General features: G+C 35.1%; 1 protein-coding gene across 1 annotated transcript in view; it reads right to left on the minus strand.

Moving 5' to 3' along the window:
- Window positions 1-1,274: 1,274 nt before the first annotated feature.
- LOC106870188 (ras-related protein Rab-10) overlaps window positions 1,275-22,114 on the minus strand; it is a 50,420-nt gene continuing 29,580 nt past the window's right edge. Inside the window, exons 3-8 of the mRNA XM_014916192.3 lie at window positions 21,545-21,605; window positions 16,316-16,376; window positions 11,263-11,340; window positions 7,940-8,029; window positions 4,608-4,673; window positions 1,275-2,486 (exon numbers count right to left, since the gene is read on the minus strand). Of these exons, the coding sequence (XP_014771678.1) occupies window positions 2,286-2,486; window positions 4,608-4,673; window positions 7,940-8,029; window positions 11,263-11,340; window positions 16,316-16,376; window positions 21,545-21,605 (557 nt within the window). The 3' untranslated portion in view covers window positions 1,275-2,285. The remainder of the gene's footprint in view (window positions 2,487-4,607; window positions 4,674-7,939; window positions 8,030-11,262; window positions 11,341-16,315; window positions 16,377-21,544; window positions 21,606-22,114) is intronic.

Consider the following 22,114-nt stretch of genomic DNA (forward strand, 5'->3'; position numbering starts at 1 on the left):
AAACATAGACAGACACTTACCTACAGAGACTGGTGTTGCAGGAGGATAGCTAAATTACTAAATGTTAAGAATTAGCTCTTAAGATAATGTTTAACACAGCATTCCAGTAAGCTATGAAGCTAACATATGGTAAAAATCTTACCAGCTTAATAGTCTATTGTCTATCCATAAATAAATAAATAAATATTTCATTAGCTATGGCAGGTGAAAATGGCAAACAATAACTATAACATCAATGGTAGTAATAAATGCTGAGAAACTACTGTAGACAGTATGCCCACAGCAGCGGTAAATGGAAATCTGCATACCGTTGTTGAAGTACCTAATATATAAATATTTCCCCATATTTCTTTTATACCTATACCTAAATATTCAGATGAAAGTTTTGTATTCAAATTATTTATGGTGTTTAATGTTTTAGTGAAGTTGGCATCATATAACAATAAAAAACAATGCCATAGGAGTCCAATGACAAAACAAGAAAAAAGACCAGAATTTATACATGACATTTGGCTTTTAGTACAGTGCATTGGTATCACAGAAAGAAATTTGAGTTGCTTTTGTTTACAGACCTCAGAAATAAATAGAAAGCTTTCATGTTTACTACCCCATGTTAACATTTGAAATTAATTAATAAACTATAAAACATCCAACAATGCTAAATTAGTATCACAGAAAAAATAACAAGCTCAAATTATTAAGTAAATTGAAGTCAATGCAAGTCATCATAAAGTAGCAATTATCTTTTGTTATACCAGATATTAGAAACTGAGGATATTCTGTACATCCTGACTATTGTATCTCCATAGCTATGAACTGTGTTAGTATATCTTATCATTTTATCACAAATGCTTTACTAAATGACATGTAAACAGCAATCACTGAAGTGTATCATTTATATTTATAGTATCATAACTAATATGTATGAGAAAAAGAAACCATGTAAGCTGCCATAAAATCTTTATAATGCTTTTCCCTTTTACATATATTTTATTTCACTACTGATTTCAGGTTCAGATATAAGAAAAATTAAAACAAGCTATACTGGTCAGCAAATATGTAGTGTAAGAAAAAAAATACATTAAGAAGCATTTGATCCCTCAAAGAGAAATATTTGTTTCTTGTTCAAAGCTGTTTCTGAATTAATTTCATAATTTAAACACCCATATTTTTGCTAGCAAACGTTTCAGCAAAATGGTAATATTGTCATAACAAACATGTTATAATTTTAATAAATTCCATACAATACATCAGATGGTCTGTTATTCTTTTCATTTTGGTGAGTCTTGGTTAGGAGTAATCTTTAGCTATTTTGGAGCATTTGTTAAAAACTGGTATGTAGCTAATTGGTTTATGTTAGATAAATGTGTTTCCATAGACTTCAAAAAGATGTATATATTCATAAATAACTCTACAAACAGATCTTATTCAGCAATTGCAGCCAGAAATGTAGCTGAAACTCCAGAGAATATAATTTAATAAGTGATAAACTTTATATGCCACAATAGTTTGAAATTGGCTTTGACAGGTTTGAAAGAATAGTAAAGATAATAAAATAAATCCACCTTTAATTTTGAAATTTTGCTAGGTATCAATATATGAAAGCTAAAAGAGGAATTTGAAGGACTATAATTAATTATTATTGATAATCTAAAAGTTAGTGTATAAAGAAAGTTTTTATTTATCTTCACTAGGTACAAGTTGATTGAATAAACTCCAAAATATAACTCAAACTTATTTTATCAACCCATAGAGGGATGAAAGGCAAAGTCATTTTCCAGTAGCATTCGAGTTCCAAACATCAAACAATATGCTTAATCTGGCACACTGCTGTTTCTGTCAACTCACCATATTTATAAAGTAAAAATATTAAAGACTGAAAATTCCTTTAGGAAACCAAGGACTGATATGGTCACACAGAGTATAAAATGAAATAAAATTATAAAATGGTGAAACGCTAAAATTCTTCAAGACAGCTTGTATGCTGGTCCAACCGTTTATATTAGGTTGCAATTATATGCTGCAATTTACAATAACAATAGCTTACAAAACCTTTGTTGAGAACAATTAAAATCATTTGGAACATTTAATATATCACATTGTTTTTGGTTTGAAATAATCTAAAAATAAATGGAATTTTTCAATGTGTCAGCACCAAAATTCTTACCATTTGGCTCAACAGGTAAGGAGCATGAAGGATTTACCCACCTAAAATATCTTTGTCTAGGATATTAAGTATAGACATAGCTTATTAACCAATTTTTTTTTTTTTACATTGCCTGTGATTACATGACACCAGCACAACATCTCCAGTAAGAATGTTCTGAAGTTTTCATACTATTGTCTTCATGCTTAGATTCAAGGGAGAGAACTGATCTGCCTCGATGGACTAGATGGGAGTTTGAACTGGAGCTTGTGTTAAGTGATTGAGTCGACCGCTTTAGAGATTGTTTTTGAAGGATACCTTCACAGATATGTTGAAAAGCCTAGATAATGAAAAAGAAAAGGTATAATTGGCAATGTGAAGAAAAAATAAAGAAACATATACTGGCATACACACAAATGTTCGTTCACATAAAGCAGTGCTCTGCAACCTTATTTCACTTGCAGAGCACATATCCTCTTCAAAATTTGGTGACACACCTGAACTAAGAATATAACTAAAAGTACAGGTAAAAAAAAATCATATTCAGGTTACACTGCAGCATACCAGTAGACTAATGTAGAAACCAACACCAGGAAGGGCCTATGCTACAGAAACTAAATATTCCTCTTATAAGCCACTGCTTAGTAAATTACAGAGCAAAACTTTTAAGTGCCAGTTATACTGATAAGGGGAGGCACAATGGCCCAGTGGTTAGGGCAGTGGACTCGCGGCCGTAGGATCGCGGTTTCGATTCCCAGACCGGGCATTGAGGATTCCAGTTGATCCGATCAACGGAACAGCCTGCTCGTGAAATTAACGTACAAGTGGCTGAGTACTCCACAGACATGTGTACCCTTAACGTAGTTCTCGGGGATATTCAGTGTGACACAGTGTGACAAGGCTGGCCCTTTGAATTACAGGCACAACAGAAACAGGAAGTAAGAGTGAGAGAAAGTTGTGGTGGAAGAGTACAGCAGGGTTCGCCACCATCCCCTGCTGGAGCCTTGTGGAGCTTTAGGTGTTTTCGCTCAATAAACACTCACAACGCCCGGTCTGAGAATCGAAACTGCGATCCTATGACCGTGAGTCCGCTGCCCTAACCACTGTGCCATTGCGCCTCCACTGACCAAAGGTATTAGTGATAGAAAATATAAACACCTTTAAAATGATAAAATATATTCATAACTTAACATTATTTCATTTATCAAATAACAACAATGTGAACAGGTCAGTTCTGATCAAACTCACTAATGATCAAAGAGATTCCAACTGTGGCTATCTATCCATTCATGTACTTTCTCCAGCCACTAATCTTGAGAATGTGAGGTGATGGGGAGGGAGGATGGGTTCCTCAAGCACCTTCTCCATAGTGTCCTAGCAGAAACAACTGTCATCACAATCTCTGGCTAGATTCCCAATTGTGACCAAGAAAACGAATATTGTCCAATCATCTCATTCTTGGTCTACCCCCTGGGTCTCCTGCAGGTTGGCTCAGCTTGAAGAATCCATTTGGGGATTCATTCCTGCAGCATTCTAATCACATGTCTGCAGTACCTGAGTTCATCATCATCGTTTAACGTCCGCTTTCCATGCTAGCATGGGTTGGACGATTTGACTGAGGACTGGTGAAACCGGATGGCAACACCAGGCTCCAATCTAAATTTGGCAGAGTTTCTACAGCTGGATGCCCTTCCTAACGCCAACCACTCAGAGAGTTGTGACCGCTTAATGCTGTGACCTCTCAATGTTGTGACTGCTTAATGCTGTGACCTCTCAATGTTGTGACTGCTTAATGCTGTGACCTCTCAATGTTGTGACTGCTTAATGCTGTGACCTCTCCATGTTGTGACCGCTTAATGCTGTGACCTCTCAATGTTGTGACTGCTTAATGCTGTGACATCTCAATGTTGTGACCGCTTAATGCTGTGACTTCTCAATGCTGTGACCTCTCAATGCTGTGACCATCTTATCTTAGTCATCTTTTTGTGAGACAGTGAGGTATAATTTGAGGAGATTTCACTACCACTTCCAGCAGGTGAAGTGACCAAATAATCTACTAACTAAAAGTATGTAGATTACTTTCTTTTAATAGTCAAAGAATAAGGTATGATTTAATCATTAAAAGAAAGATGTACAAGGTATTATCTAAAGTATGGTAAATTATAACAATTCTATTAGATTACAGACTTTCATTCTTTCTAACAATCATTGGCAAACTAAAATATTTACATATTAATTAGGAATGGTTCAGTCAGTTCTCTAAGAAATAACAGGATTAACTTGACAGAAAACTGAATGAAATTGTCCATTGTTAAAGGTTCTAGTCCCTCTTTCAGAACTTTAGTAAACATATGCAAATGTAATGTACTCATGTAAGTTATAAATATTCATAAATGGAAAATATTAAATTAATCAAGATACAAAAAAGTAAAGATCAACAAAAAAAAAAAAAAAATCCTACCTGATCTATGTTTTCCCGGTTTTTTGCACTGGTTTCAAAAAATTTCATGTTGTATTGCTCGGCAAACTGACAAAATAATAAATTTCTCTCAATCAACAAATTGATAGGATACATATACTTAATATACAATAAAATTATTGATTAACTCTTTAGCATTTAAACCAGCCATACCTGGCCCAAATATTCTGCCTATTTTAAGTTCAAACTAGCCAGATCCAACCTCTTACACCTACCCAACAATGTCATTCTAAAATTAAACAATAACATCATCAAAATTTTGAAGCTGTAAGATAATGCATGAAGAATTCAAAACATGAATAAATAAGTATTACATTTGACAAAATAATCCGAATGCTAAAGGATTAAACTTGGTCAGATAGTTGCCTCATGTCTTATATACAAATGATCTGATGTTGCTTTATTTGTTAATCATAATAAACATGTATGTATGTGCATATATATATATATATATATATATATATATATATATATATATATATATATATATATATATATATATATATATATATATATATATATATATATATATATATATATATATATATATATATATATATATCAAGCATGGCTGTGTGGTAAGAAGCTTGCTTCCCAACCACATTGTTCCAGGTTCAGTCCCACTGCATGATGCCTTAGGCAAGTGCCTTCTACTATAGCCTTGGGCCAGCCAAAGCTTTGTGAGTGATATATATATATATATATATATATATATATATGGTGAGAATGGAGGAGGATAGCTGCGTGAAAAAGTGCCACACCCTAACAGTTGAGGGAACCCGTGGAAGAGGTAGGCCCAGGAAGACCTGGGCTGAGGTGGTGAGGCAAGACCTTCGTACATTGGGCCTCACCGAGGCGATGACTACGGACCGAGACCTTTGGAAATGGGCTGTGCGTGAGAAGACCCGGCAAGCCAAGTAAGATCGTTGCCAGTGCCCCTGGACTGGTTCTTGTGCGGGTGGCACATGAGATGCACCATTTTGAGCGTGGCCGTTGCCAGTACCGCCTGACTGGCTCCTGTAGGATTTTCGAGCGAGATCGTTGCCAGTGCCCCTGGACTGGCTTGTGCGGGTGGCACATAAAAGACACCATTTCGAGCGTGGCCGTTTTCGTGCGGGTGACACGTAAAAGCACCCACTACACTCTCTGAGTGGTTGGCGTTAGGAAGGGCATCCAGCTGTAGAAACTCTGCCAAATCAGACTGGAGCCTGGTGTTGCCATCCGGTTTCACCAGTCCTCAGTCAAATCGTCCAACCCATGCTAGCATGGAAAGCGGACGTTAAACGATGATGATGATGATGATGATATATATATATATATATATATATATATATATATATATATATCAAGCATGGCTGTGTGGTAAGAAGCTTGCTTCCCAACCACATTGTTCCAGGTTCAGTCCCACTGCATGATGCCTTAGGCAAGTGCCTTCTACTATAGCCTTGGGCCAGCCAAAGCTTTGTGAGTGGATTTGATAGATGGAAACTGAAAGAAGCCCATTGTATATATATATATATATATATATATATATATATATATATATAGGTTATGAGCGATAGTGGTATTAATTAGACCCAGAGGTTTCAGGTAATGCTGAGTAAGTGCTATTGATAGACCATAGTTAAGCTCCAGGTTCAGTGATTATGCGAATAAGGGGTCCAACATAGGTCATATATCAGCGTGTGAATATAAGGATTTACTTTTTGTAATGAGATAAAAATCCAAGGCTGTGTATAATATAGAACATTTATAAATAGGTCTTACAGCTGTTTCCAGGATATTTATTATATCCCTTCATCGGAGACGGTGTGAGAGGATGGTTAAGCAATAGTTAGTTTAGATAAGATAGGAAATAGAGAGTGAATGTAGGGATATTGTATTTGTAAATCCATTGTTTAGGCAGAATGGTATACATATAAGATTCCAATACCTTGTGAGTAAAATCCAATAGTCTTTAAGATTGGTCATTGCCTTTGTAAATCCATTATTAAGATTCCAATACTCTATGAGTAAAATCCAACAGTCTTTGAAATTGGTCAATCCAAAGACAGAGTTTATACACAGTGTTACTGAATCAAGGGTTCTATTTAAAGTGACCTAAAAGCAGGGAATGTATTAGTAGGGTCGAGAATCAAATATTCTCTGTATAGAATACACTTGGTAGTGCTCAAGGTTTAAACTTGAGCAGGCAGAGAGGTAAATGTAAGGATAAGCAAGTTAGGCAAGTGAATACATTCAATATAGTTTGTATTTAATACACTTCGTATACTGACCTGCCTAACTTATCCTTACATTTACTTGTCCCTCTCTCTCTCTCTCTCTCTCTCTCTCTCTCTCTCTCTCTCTCTCTCTCTCTCTCTCTCTCTCTCTCTATATATATATATATATATATATATATATATATATATATATATATATATATATCATCATCATCATCATCATCGTTTAACGTCCGCTTTCCATGCTAGCATGGGTTGGACGATTTGACTGAGGACCGGTGAAACCGGATGGCAACACCAGGCTCCAGTCTGATTTGGCAGAGTTTCTACAGCTGGATGCCCTTCCTAACGCCAACCACTCAGAGAGTGTAGTGGGTGATATATATATATATATATATATAGAGAGAGAGAGAGAGAGAGAGAGAGAGAGGGAGAGAGAAGTAAATGTAAGGATAAAGTTATATATATATATATATATATATATATATATATAAAAATGGGTGAGCATGATGAAAATGATCAGTTCATTTGATATGTGTAACCTTTTAGCTTTTAAACTAGCCATGTCCAGCCTATATATTCCATCTGTTTTATGTCAAACTGGCCAAGTTTGGGCTCTCATACCAACCCCCTACAATGTCATTCAAAAAATTAACAGTCACCTAATTAAAATCTCAAAGCTACAAGATAATGCATAATTAATTCAAAATGGTGTGAATAAAAAAAAAGCATTACTTTTGACAATAATGTGAATGCTAAAGGGTTAAGAAAAGTGTTGAGCAAGGCTCTATGCATATTCCTATTATTTTTTCTCTATGGCCTTAACGACATTGCAAACAATCTCTTCTATTCTAATAATAGAATTGAATAGAAAATTACCAAATAAGTTTGAAACATCTGAGGATGAACACAACTCAGACTAACTTGTAGCTAGCTAGCAACATAAATCCTCATAAAAACATACACAGGTTGCATTAAGAGTTATAGAAGTTGAAAAACTGAAAAGTAAATATATTTATGCATTTAGTCATTTATAAGGCATAAATGTATTAATCTTTCATGTGTTTATTTAGAATGTTTTTACATCTTCACCTTCTGTCCTTCTTCACAAGAAACTTCTCTCCACTGACAGCGATCACTTTTATTTCCCAAAAGTAAAAGTTCCGTGTCTTCATTTGCAAACTGGAAAAACCAAAAGTGGAAAACAACATTTTGGAAATAAAAAGACATTGATGTGACAAAATTTCTACTTATTTATAAAAATTTGCCAAATATATGTAACATAAATACACACACACACATTTTATGTTTTACTTGTTTCATTCTGGGGCACTGCCTTCATGAATTTTAGTTGAACAAATTGAACCCATGCTTAATTTTTTAAAGCCTGGTACTTATTCTATCAGTTACTTTTGCTGAACTGTTAATTTATAGGGACATAAACACACCAACACCAGTTGCCAACCAATTGGCAGACAACAAATACAAATACACAAACATATTTATATATAGGTATAGGTGTGACTGTGTGGTAAGGAGCTTGTTTCTCATCCACATGGTTCTAAGTTCAGTCCCTCAGCATGGCACCTAGAGCAAGTGTCTTCTACTACAGCCTTGGACCGACCAAAGCCTTGTAAGTGGATCACTACCGTTTGTCAACTGGTATTGGTGTGTTTACATCCTAGTAACTTAGCGGTTCAACACAAGAACCCGATACAATAAGTACCAGACTTGAAAAAAAAAAAAGTACCGGAGTCGATTTATTGACTAAAAATTCTTCAAAGTGGTGTCCCAGCATGGGCGCAGTTTGATGACTGAAACAACACACAAAGCTTTGGTCATCCTCAGGTTATAGTAAAAGACACTTGTCCAAGGTGCCACAGTCACGCCTGCACCTAAGACGTTTGATGGTGACTGACACGAGTAAAAATAAGGAAGTATGTATAGTTTAATGAGAATGAAAAATAATTTGGGATCTTTTGTATTTGGCTGACACTTTTGTATACTAATCATTGACATAAAATTCATTTGATGCGAAATCGTGTGTTATCCTGAACTATAACAAATCTTTTGTTATAGTTCAGGATAACACACGATTTCTCATCAGGAATCTAGCAAAACAAATATATAAACGATAAAAAACAAAAATTTGTTTGTAAGGGAGAATATTATCTACTAAAGGGAGGCAACTTTAAAAATGACTGCCCATATCCAATAGTCCAGCTCATTATTTTTTATCTATTTATTTAATCTATGTCACTTTTTTGTTGGTAAAAGGTAGGTAATAATAAAGTTTGAATATGGCCACCGCACCAGCTAGAAATATCAACCATTTAAAAATGTACTACACATAAGATAACGTAGTCGAAGACTAGAATCGGTCGGCGGTCCTATAGAAGACTGATGTTTTTAGCCCCAGGAAGACATTCATATCAATACGCCTATTGGATTTAAATTTCGAAAATATGGTTTCTTGCATATTCGGAATCTCCGTCATGTAAAACTTGGGGGAAAAAATTTCGAAAAAGTTCAATAATTTAGGGAAGGGGGGTGCTGGGTTAAAAAAGATTGTTTGTGTTTTGCATGTTCGTAATCTCCTACATCTAAAATGTAGGGATCCGAAAATTTTTTTTCAAAAAAATGCATTTTACAAGGAAAGGTGCGAAACTGCATTAGCCCCTCAAACTCAGGATTGCAACAACAAAATACAAGTATACCTCACTTTAAGTCGTTAATTGGTTCCAGAAGACACGACCTAAGTCGAATTGCCTCGAATTCTACATCTTTCTCATCTGGATATTTTTTCCTTCATATCCTCAAACAAAGACAACGCTTTCTCTTGTCAAAGATTTGGCACTGTCATGCTATTAGCTGTCAGAAGTGAAAGTGCTCACTGCTAGTGAAGTATCTGTCTGTCTGCCTGCATGCCTGTTGCTGGCCTGTCGATTCTTTGGCTACTGACAGCTACTGACTGGCCGGAGCGAGCTATTGGCTTACTTACTTACTTACTATCTATCTATCAATCACTCGTCCACCTTATTAGAAAACACAAATTTAATATAAAAACATATTTCCTGAAATTGCAAATTATTTAAAATATAAGAATATCATTTTCAACAGAGAGAATTTATCAAAATAGAAAACAAATGAAGTTTGAAGTTTAAAAATAATAGGATCGACCACTCACGACTAGCTAGCGCGGACGCGAGTACCCTTATACTCTGTGTTGTGTTTTCAAACGCATGGATATAGGTGTCAAATTTGTTCCAATAACTTTCGAGTAATAGATAGATAGATAGAGAGAGAGAGACAGACAGACATATAGCTCGCTCCGGCCAGTCATGGTATTAGCTGTCAGTAGCCAAAGAATCGACAAGCCAGCAACAGGCATGCAGGCAGACAGACAGATACTTCACTAGCAGTGAGCACTTTCACTTCTGACAGCTAATAGCATGACAGTGCCCTTATTATGCACAATCGTCGATACAGTTGTCCGACTCATCCCAAAAGATCGTGCAATCGTTACTTATTCACCTTTATCGTGACGTTTTATCATCGCCAACAGCACTTTCAGCAGGACTTTTCTTAGGAGGCATACGGGCCAAAATTAAAGCTACAAGTGAATGTAAATGAGAGAATCTAAACGATAAAAAGATGTGTTGGCACTCCGTCGCTTACGACGTCGAGGGTTCCAGTTGGTCCAATCAACAGAACAGCCTGCTAGTGAAATTAACGTGCAAGTGGCTGAGCACTCCACAGACACGTGTACCCTTAACGTAGTTCTCGGAGATATTCAGCGTGACACAGTGTGACAAGGCTAACCCTTTGAATTACAGGCATAACAGAAACAAGAAGTAAGAGTGAGAGAAAGTTGTGGTGAAAGAGTACAGCAGGGTTCGCCACCATCCCCTGCCGAAGCCTCGTGGAGTTTTAGGTGTCTTCGCTCAATAAACACTCACAACACCCGGTCTGGGAATCGAAACCGCGATCCTATGACCGCAAGTCCGCTGCCCTAACCACTGGGCCATTGCGCCTCCACAATAAAAAGATGTAAACAAATCTGAATTCAAAACAATCGCGGGAATCACGGCGACACCTAACGGTAGATATTGGAACTTACCAGTGCAATATGAGTTCCGAAAGGCAGATAAATAAGACAAACAGCTGATTTCATGCTTTAGTGAACTAGGCTACCCTGCACAACGTTTAACCTAAAGAAACTAAATTCACTTCGTCAAGATACTATGAATTCCTCGTGTATCTAGCAATTTTTGTTTTCTTTTAATTACAAATATTCTTAAACATTACAAATTGAAAGTTAATTTTTTTTTAAATTTTATAAACTATTCTTAATTTTTTTAACTAAAACAATAGAAACTGAAATTGCTCTAATTTGTAAGAAATCTTGTACATACCTCGTCAACATAAGTTAACCATTTCGAGAGATTTTCAAAGGATGTCCGGCTGCATAGATCATATACTAAAAGAACTCCCTGTCAAGTAGAGAATTATTCAAATAGATAATTTTAAAAGAAACTGTCTCATTACCGAAAAAAAAATACACGAACTTATGCACATACATATATGCATGTTTACATGCACACACACACACACACACACACACACACACACACATATATATATATATATATAAACATAATTACAGGATAAAGTCATTAAAATTAATGAATTTTATCAGTGGCCAGCATATAAAATCCTTTTAGGCAAAATACATAGATACAGATATATAATTGTATAGGGTACAATGCGTGTATATTTTTATGTACTCACATTTTGTGTGTGCTTTTTTGTAGGTATGTATAAATATTTTCATTTATTTCACTTAGTATGTTTTGCTGATGAAGGAAGAGTTATCAAACTAATACAGAAACTGATCAATCCAAAACTAATTGAATTATTTTATGAATTTTTCCTAGTGAGACAATTGCAAGAGAAGTACTTAGCTAGAACTAAACCTACTTAATGGTTTATTCCTAGCTGGAGAGTACTTTTGACAGGGTTCTGTACTCTGTAGTTCAGTGGTCAATAAGAAAATTAGGGATTGATGAATGGCTTATGAGAGCCAAACAAGCCATGTACAAAAGTGGCAGTAGCAACAAGAGAGTTAGAAATGAGTTTACAGGGTAATTTAGTGAGCAGGTTCATGTACACTGTGGCCCAGTTTTCATCCCCTCCTGTTTATTATAATTTTCTAGATCATAACAAATCCTTAATCACGATTTCAGCCATATAGCTGTTAACATCAACATCTGTCTCTCTGTTAGGCTAACATGAGGTACTCTGTCTCTCTCCCACATATACTCTCCCCATTCAACAGCTCCACATAATAACATTCCCAAGCCTCTTTCTTTTCAGCATCAATAAGGGCAAATATGCTGCTAAATATTCCCTTACACACTTGTCCCCTCTTTTCAGTGCACTGCCTCACAATCCAGAACGTTACATGCTCGTGGTCCTCTTGTTGCAGAATATGTGTAAACCTCTTACTCTTGCTTCTGCTTTGGCTAGCTATACCTGAAGTCTAGTTTCTTATCAAGTTACTTGACAGTTTTTTTCTCCCCACTTTCTTCCAGTCTTTTCAGGTTTCTCTTAGTATTTATGATCCGAACTATGGTACCACCTAGCAACCTTCAATCTGACTGGTACCTTGCATCAGTCATAGACCTGGTTTTTAAACCACAGCAGGCTGCTTTATAGAAACTCCCAGTTGTCCACTGTGTTGTAAATCCCTATCCCCTCTTCCCATCATATAAATCAACTCATATCTATGAACCTTACTACCAGCTGAGGGGACATCTTTCAACTTCCATAATTTCCTATTTCAAATTCTCTTGTATTTCTGGATCTGCCTAGTTCTTACTCTACCCATCAAATACAACACTTTACCTGTTCAGTTCATTAATCCACCATCATATATTCAAGTCCCTCAGGTTTGGTATCTTTTATTGATTATCTTTTACTTGTTTCAGTATTTGGACTGCAGTTATACTGGAGGACACTGCCTTGAAGAGTTTAGTTGGGACAAATTGATGCCTACTATATTTAATTTTTTAAGGCTGGTGCTTATTCTAATCAGTCTCTTGCCAAACTGCCAAGTAACTTGGATGTAAACAAACCAACACCAGTTATCAAACAGTGGTTGGGAACAAACACACACACACATACATATATACATAATACACACACACAAATGATAGTCTTCTTTCAGTTTCCACCTGCCAAATCCACTCACAAGACTGGTTATTCTGAGGCAAGTCATTTGCCTGAGGTGCCAAGCAGTAGGACTGAACCAGGTACCTTGTAGTTGGGAAGCAAATGTCTTACCACACAGCCACACATACATACATTCACACACACACACACATCACACAAGAAATATCTTCAATTCTTTATTATATTTTCATATTATGCTCAACTTCTTCCTCAATACAAAATTCTTAATTAATTGAAATTTCCCACTTTAAAAGGTTCTTTTATTCCTTTTTCTGATTAAGAAGCAAATTTCAATTAACCGAGAAATTTTTGTGTACGGTATTTTGTACATCAACCCTTAATTCATTAAACCAAGCTGTTCTTTCTCTGTTAGATAAATATATTTAATTACATCAAATGCATCAGGATATTTAGGCAGGATAATTTGATGAGAGATTAACCATAATAGTCACCATCATTAACATTTGTAGTTGTTTGCTTTGTTTTGTTTTGTTTTTTTCTAAATCATGCTAAGTAGACAGACAAAACAGATTAATGTAGTTATTGATCAATTAACTCGGCTGTTATTAATTCACACCTGTAAGGAACAAATCCTTATTTTGAAGTTAATTATATGACATTAACAGTAATTTGTGTTCCAATTACCTGACACATACTTGGAGAGAATTGCTGTAACACACATTCAGCCAACCTTGTTTACCTATAGAATGTGAAATTCCAATAATATATATAAGTGTGTGTGTGTGTATACAAGCGTGGCGGAGTGATAAGAAGCCTTATGAGTGGATTTGGTAGATGGAAACAGAAAGAAGCCTGTCATATATATATGTGTGTGAGTGTGTGTACATATTTATGTGTGTGTGTCTTTGTGTTTGTCCCCCCACCATCACTTGACAACTGGTTTTGATGTGTTTGTCCCTGTAACTTAGTAATTCAGCAAAAGAGACTGATAGAATAAATACGAGGCTTACAAAGAATAAATTCTGGAGTTGATTTCTTCAACTAAAACCCTTTAAGGCAGTGCTCCAGCATGGCCACAAATGATTGAAACGTGCAAAAGAATATATATATATATATATATATATATATATGTGTGTGTGTGTGTACGTAATTAGGATAACGTCATTATTTAATGATTTATCAGTGGCCAGCATACTAAAATAGCATAATAGTTAATTTATATTAAAATTATAAGGGTGTTGAATGATTACAACACCAGTCTGCTAGAAATAGACCCCAAATAGTCTAGGAACCACTTAGATTATTACTCCATAACCTCTGTTCTTCCCATCCTTCCAAGGTTGTAAGCGAGGAAAATAAACAACATACCAAACATAAGTTATTAAAAACACTTTGGCAGTATGTATAATGTATTTTTCATTTATTTACATTTGGTATGTTGCTACTGATGATCGGAAAGGGTTTTTAATAACTCAAACTGTGAAATCTATAGACTTGATACTATCCAAATTATTTTATAAATCCTTGCTGTCTATTTTCCTCACTTACAACGTTGTGTAATGGAGTAATAATCTAAGTGGTTCCTAGACCTTTTTGGGGCCTATTTCTAGCAGAATGGTGTTGTAATCATTCAACCCTAACCCTAACCCTAACCCAAGCCTGTTTTTTTTTCCCTAATGGCCCTGTCAACTACATTGTTGCACCACCACGTTACCTTGGGTTGAGAGGGGACTTTGCATCATCCACAGATCTGGTCAGTAGCCCTCAACAAGTTGTCCTGTAGAAACCTCCAGTTGTCTTCTACATCATGTAATGCTATATCCCCCTTCTATTTCATCAAAAGCCTTGAGTAATATGTCTCTAAATCTCTGTCCATTTGCAGGATCCTTAAGCTTCCAGACACTTCTCCATGCTGGTCATCTTCTGGGCATCCATTTAGACCTGATCCTGAAGTCGCTAACTACTAATCTATATTGTGGGGTGCATTCTTCACCCGAGAAGGTTTTTGGTATTAGAAGTAGCCATCTTTCCTGTTTCCTGGCGAGGGTGTAGTCAATTTGACTATTGTGTCCACCAGATTGGTAAGTGAATAAGTGACTGGCAGGTTTCCTGAAGTTAGTATTACAAACGATAAGATCATATGTCTGTATATATGTATGTATGTATTTGTATGTATGTATATATATATATATATATATATATATATATATGTAATATTATATGGTAGATAGAAGATACAAGAATTTTTATTAATCACGACAATTGTTTCGACACATCTAGCATTGACCCCTCACAGGTAGGATACTTAACAACTGTATTATATTATACTATATCATATTATATATATATATATATATATATATATATATATATATATATATATATATATATATTTATATTATATATATATCTATATACACATAAATATACATATATATACATTTATACAATAAGCTTCTTTCAGTTTCTGTCAACCAAATCCACTCACAAGGTCTTGGTTAGCCTAGGGCTACAGGAAAACACACTTGCTCGAAGTGCCACAAAGTGGGACTGAACCCAAAACTATGCGGTTGGGAAGCATTTTTTTAATCTACACAACTATGCTTTTATTATAGTTTCTTCCGTCAGAAGTTATACATCATAAAAGATAAAAATTATTATTGTTTTAATATATTTTATCTAGTTTAATTATGCAAGTTCCACTTCCTACTTCATGGCTAAATGAATAACTATAACAAGATAGCGATTACAAAGACACACTTGTAAAAACATGTTGTGCTCCAGATTTGTAATATTTACCCCCTCCTCCACCACCACCACCACCACCATCACTCTGGTACTGAAACAATAGATGTAAAATGGTGTGTCATTTCTAGTGAAAGTCATGGCTATTAACACTTGTTTCTAACAAAACCTTAAAGGAAAATAGAAACATGTACAAAGTATACACATACATAAAACACACATAGAGCTACACATACATCAAGCAAACAAGTGAGTCTCTTCATGGTCACTTAGCCTGCAAGAAATCACAGCTAAATATCACTTAAATTATAGCCTACCATCTTAGAAATGGAAGCACACATTGGATAATATGTCTTGTCTATATATTACGAATCATTTTATCATGAATGAACTCAGTCCTTAATTTATCAAAAACTTTAACAGTCAACAGGAAACAGTAATCATTGATAAAATAAGTTCCAAGTAAGCAATAATAATATGAATTTATTTCAGAAATTGTGTAGATGTCAAAGAGAAAGTAGTATATACCTGAGCACGTCTGTAGAATTGGTGAGTAATAGCTTCAAATCTCTCCTGGCCTGCTGTATCCCTTTAAAAAAGAGAAAGAGTAAAGAAAATGACTGCATAAATATTTTAAGAGGGAATCGAGGAATTTTTGGGTGAAGATAATCTTGTGAATTGGTAAAGAGATGGTTGATGAAAGTTGTACTAACATACTCTGCATTATCTCTCATACTTAACCCATAAACTGCGATAGGCCACCTCAGTGGCCAACGCGACAGTGCGACAGGCCACGTGTGTGGCCACGGAAGTAGGGCATGATCTGACCTAATTTTGATGATGTATAATGTATGCACATGATACCCTTTCACCCCAGAAACAGTGTAGTCAATCACAGAAGGTGTTAAGAAACACTGAGTATTTTTTTCGAGTGATAGATCGATGTTGACCTTTACCCAAAATAGGCTCAGCAGTTTGTGTTACACACAGCAAAATCCCAGCAGTTTATGGGTTAAACACAGAAATGAAGAGTTATGTTCAACATATTTGAGTAGACTCCGACATGAGAATATCTTCTGCCATGGGGATAGTCTCATAAGCAAATTCTCCTCTTAGATATGTCTGAAAACAACAGATACGCTGTGACTGACATCAATGGACCATAGGATGCATACATTTCTGTGTTGTCTCACTTCATCAGTTACATACACCAAATCCGCCATTCACAGCCCAATAAGAATGGAATTATTATCAACACATATGCTTATTAAAACGTATGCTTGTGTGTAAAGCTTGGTGAAGCTAGAATTGTGTTTTAACACATGGCTTAGAGGAGAATTTTCTCCTTGGATATCTCTGCAGTGGAAGGTCATCTCACATCAGAGTGTACATGAACATATTGAATATGACTTTACATAAATATATTTCATTCATCTGCTTCATGTGTCATTTTCATTTATTTAATTCTAGCTTAACCCATCTTTATGAACATCAGCTTAAGTTCTGTATACTGTTTTAATAAGAATAATTCTATTCTCAACAGACTATGAAAGACAATTCTGGTTTTCACAGTCGACAAAGAGAAGTGGCACAGAAACATATACGTCTTCTGCTCCATTGATGTCATTCATTGCCCATCTTTATGTCTTTACACATGTGTAAGAGAAGAATTTTCTCCAGGAACTTGCTCTGAAGTAAAAAGTCTTCTCACACCCGAGTACATTCAAACACGTTGAATATAATGTTACATGAATATACTCTATTCAATGCTGCTTTGTGCAAAGATTTATTTTTAGACAAGTTGAGTTTATCCTGAAATACTACAAATAAATCCATTACAACTATTCAAGACTGGCAACCATTTTCACCACTCAGTCATTTCAAATATGAGGGAACAGGATTGCTATTTCAATAATTTTATAACATTTTCAGAAATTAAAATAATTTCTAAATGATAATTTTTTTTTAATTTCTGAAATAGTTAAATGAAAGAAGGAAGATAACACAACTATACATACACGCATATTCATACATATAAATACTTAGACACAATCATCATTCATAATGTCACACACATCCACATGGACATATACACACAACTGGGTATCATACTCAACATAATTACATAATGAAAAAGCAAATGGCTATTTTAATCTAATGCTACTTCTCTTTTACTCTTTTACTTGTTTCAGTCATTTGACTGCGGCCATGCTGGAGCACCGCCTTTAGTCGAGAAAATCGACCCCAGGACTTATTCTTTTGTAAGCCTAGTACTTATTCTATCAGTCTCTTTTTGCTGAATCGCTAAGTTACAGGGACGTAAACACACCAGCATCGGTTGTCAAGTGATGGTAGTGGGACAAACACAGACATACAAACACACACACACACATATATATATATATATATATATATATATACATACATATATACGATGGGCTTCTTTCAGTTTCCGTCTACCAAATCCACTCACAAGGCTTTGGTCGGCCATAGTAGCAGATACTTGCCCAAGGTGCCACGCAGTGGGACTGAACTCAGAACCATGTGGTTGGTAAGCAAGCTACTTACCACATAGCCACTCCTGCGCCTATTCTGTTGTATATAATGGAATTTTATTCAGCTGAGCATCTAATTGCAACCCCAATGATTGTTCACTCACTGTTTTCCTTTATCAGTAGTGATAGATTTTGTCATAGCATGCAGTTGGCAGTGAGTATATGCTATGTACAAAGCCCAATGCGGTAAGAAGTATGCACCGGACATTCTCACTGGCTGCTGGACCATTTCTCGTCTGCTACTGATACGTTTGGTGCTTTTATACACAGTACATCCAGAAGAGATATTATCTCCAAATGAATACCACTGTAAATTTGCGTATTTACAGTAAGCATAACACACCACACAAACACACATTCTCCTTATAATAGCAATTTGATCAGGTTTAACTATAATTATTTACAAACAGGGTAAATAACATTAACTAAGGTCAGAAAAGACCTAAGAAACTGTATAAGCTGTATATAAAGCACACCAAATCAAAATGAAAAACAAAGAAACATAAGAACAAACCACTAAACATTAACAATATGCAGAAGCATAACTATAGAACAAAATCCAATTTGACACAACCAAGGAATTCCCAACATTAGCATAGTGACTTTGGCACCCAAAGTAAAATCACTATTTCTGTTGGTGTTACACAGCTGTAGGAAAAGATCAAATATTTTGGAATATGTTTGAGAATGTACAAACCAAATGTTTGTACCTGATTCACAAATCATGAACATATATTTTCCAAACCAAGCCTTTCTAGTCACCAATGCTCAACTGTTTCTAAGCAAGGCAATATTTTTTCTTGGCTGTGTAAACATGAATGTTTATACAGCAGATTGGAAATGAAGAACACAAGGACATGACTTGAATGATAAAGACACTTATTTACAACTAACATGTGATGTCTTGGAAAAAAAAGACACTAACACACACACTCTCTCTCTCTCTCTCTCTCTCACACACACACACACACACACACACGCACATACATACAAACATATATCTCATAGATGTACAAACTTCGGATTAAATTTGTTAAGAGAAATTTGTCATCAAATCCTTAGATAAATGGCTGATGGGAAACAATTTAACAGCACTTAATTGTGAGTATGGATGTATGTGCTGAAAAACAAGTGAAGAAGGTCAGCTATGGAGTGAAGCCAGCCAACTAATGGAGTATGTCATCAACTGCAGTGCTGAGTAGCACTCTAGACTTAGAAGTTCCTTAAGGAAAGTTGGCCTTCACCAAGCTGACACACCCAACAAGAGTAATGGTGAATCTTTTAGGCTTGATGAGTAGAAATTTGAATTTCTTTAACCCTTTAGCATTCAGATTAATCCATCAACTCTAATGCTTATTTATCCATCTTGTTTCATGTATTATCTCATAGCTTTGTAACTGTGATGTGATTGTTTGTGTGTTTAGAGTGACATTGTAGTATAGGTGTGAGAGGACAGATCTGGCCTGTTTGAACATTGAAACAGATAAAATATTTGAGTCAGATATGGCCTGAGTGTCATTTACATGTATACAGGTATCTTAGGTTTAGATAAATGTTTATAGATAAGCATTTTTAATATTAACATGACATTGCAGAGAGATTTGGTGAGATATTTGTTTTTCAAATGGTGGCTTTGGTTTCAGTCCCATTGTATGATGCTTTGAGCAGTTATATATAGTGGTTAAGTGGTTAGGGTGTTGCACTCATGATTGTGAGATCATAGTTTCAATTCCTGGACCAGGTGGTGCATTGTGTTATTGAGTAAAACAATTCATCGAATGTTGCTCTGCAATCACTTCAACATCTGCTGCACCTGTTTAGGAAACATTGATTTGATGGAAGGAGTGAGCTAATGTTCAGTACAAACATTCAGTCACTGCAAACAAATCATTTGTGTAGGTTGTTCAACAAGGAATTACACAACCATTTTTCTCAGACTACAAGAGACTACCATCATATATTTAGTGTATGCAACTGAAACAGCATTAAATTAAAATACCTATCTGAGAGAAAAATCTCTTAGTAGACATGTTGTATTAAAAGCACAATATATATCATAGTAAGGCAAACATTGTCCTTGCTTAGAACACAGAGATAGTTGGGGGAGAAGCAATTCAGAACATTGTTTCCAACAAAGAAAACACTGGACAACTACAAACATGCCATCTTGCCTAACTTATACGATGTGTAACTACTTCCTTTTCAAATGACACTTTAATGTCTTATGTTATATTTACTTAAAAGAAGGCCATATCACCATCTACTCTCTCTCTCTCTCTCTCTCTCTCTCTCTCTCTCTCTTGGCTATATCTAAGACAAATTATTAAATCAAAAATAGATGAACTGAAGTAACACTATTGTATATAAACAAAATTGAATGATTTGGGTAAACAACAAAAGTGTATCACCAACCAAAATGATTGTTAGAATGTAAATTGCAACAAAAAATGCCTTCTGGAACCTTCAGATAAGATGAAGATTAATGTTTAGTTTTGTTTTCAAAATATTGAGCATAGAAATGTGGATCTGATGTCTATTTCAAACAACCCAATTTAACAAAGACACACAGAAATACATGTCCTATAAACAGATATGGCAAAATATCAGTATAGGTAGTACATTATTGTCTAGTATTATAGAAGAATTCATATTTGCTCTTGGAAAAAAGCAGTTCATATCTAAAGGAATGAATGAAATATCTAAAATTAAAAAAAAATCTACAAGCATATATCAGAAGACATGAGACTTCACAAACTACTTATAATAAAGATTTTTAAAATGTTATTTGAAATGAAATTTAAAATTTGAAACAAATTTATATGTTATTTGTAATTAAACAAAATAATACATATCAGCTTGCACAAATATTCTAGAATTCTACAAATTCAGGGTATTAATATCCAAGCAATATGTTTATTTCCAATACAATTATTCTAAATCTTGCTGCATAATTTCTAAAGAATATTGGCTTTCTGACTTTCATTCAGCAGGAAGTTAGTGACAATGTATAGTGAAAGATTTTGAGAATCAAAAGTAAAATGTCTGCAGACAACTAGAAGCATGTTAAAGTTTGTGTCTTTTGCATTTTTTGCTTTCACTTTTGATTTGATCTTTTGTATTTAAATCTAAATCAGGATGACTTTTTAAAATTAAATATATTTTTAATGAGCATATTTAATAAAACTGAACCAAAAGTACTTACCAAATTTGGATTTTGGCTACTTTATTATCCATGTTAACTGTTCTCATCTTGAAATCAATACCTGAAATTAATGAAATAATAGGAGATATTTGAAATAAGTAGAAAAAGGAAGAACTAAGATTATTTAGCCCTTCAACATTTAAACCAGCCATATTGGGCCCAAATATTCTATCTGTTTTATGTTCAAACCACCCAAATCTGGCCTTTCACACCTACCCTACAATGTTATTCTAAAAATAAACTATCAGATCATCAAAATCTCAAAGCTATGATTAATTTAAAACAATGTGAATAAATAAGCATTACATGTGACAGAGTGAAGGTGTGGCTTAGTGGCTAAGGTATTTGGCTTACAATCATAAGGTTGTGAGTTCAATTCCTGGCGGCACATTGTGTCCTTCAGCAAGACACTTTATTTCACATTGCTCCAATCCTCTCAACTGACAAAAGTGAGTAGTACCTGTATTTCAAGGGGCCAGCCTTGTCACACTCTGTGTCGCACTGAATCTCCCTGAAAACTACATTATGGGTACACATGTCTGTGGAGTGATCAACCACTTGCACACTAAT

Source organism: Octopus bimaculoides, chromosome 3 (assembly GCF_046866305.1).
Source record: "Octopus bimaculoides isolate indiv1 chromosome 3, ASM4686630v1, whole genome shotgun sequence".
Classification (NCBI taxonomy): domain Eukaryota; kingdom Metazoa; phylum Mollusca; class Cephalopoda; order Octopoda; family Octopodidae; genus Octopus; species Octopus bimaculoides.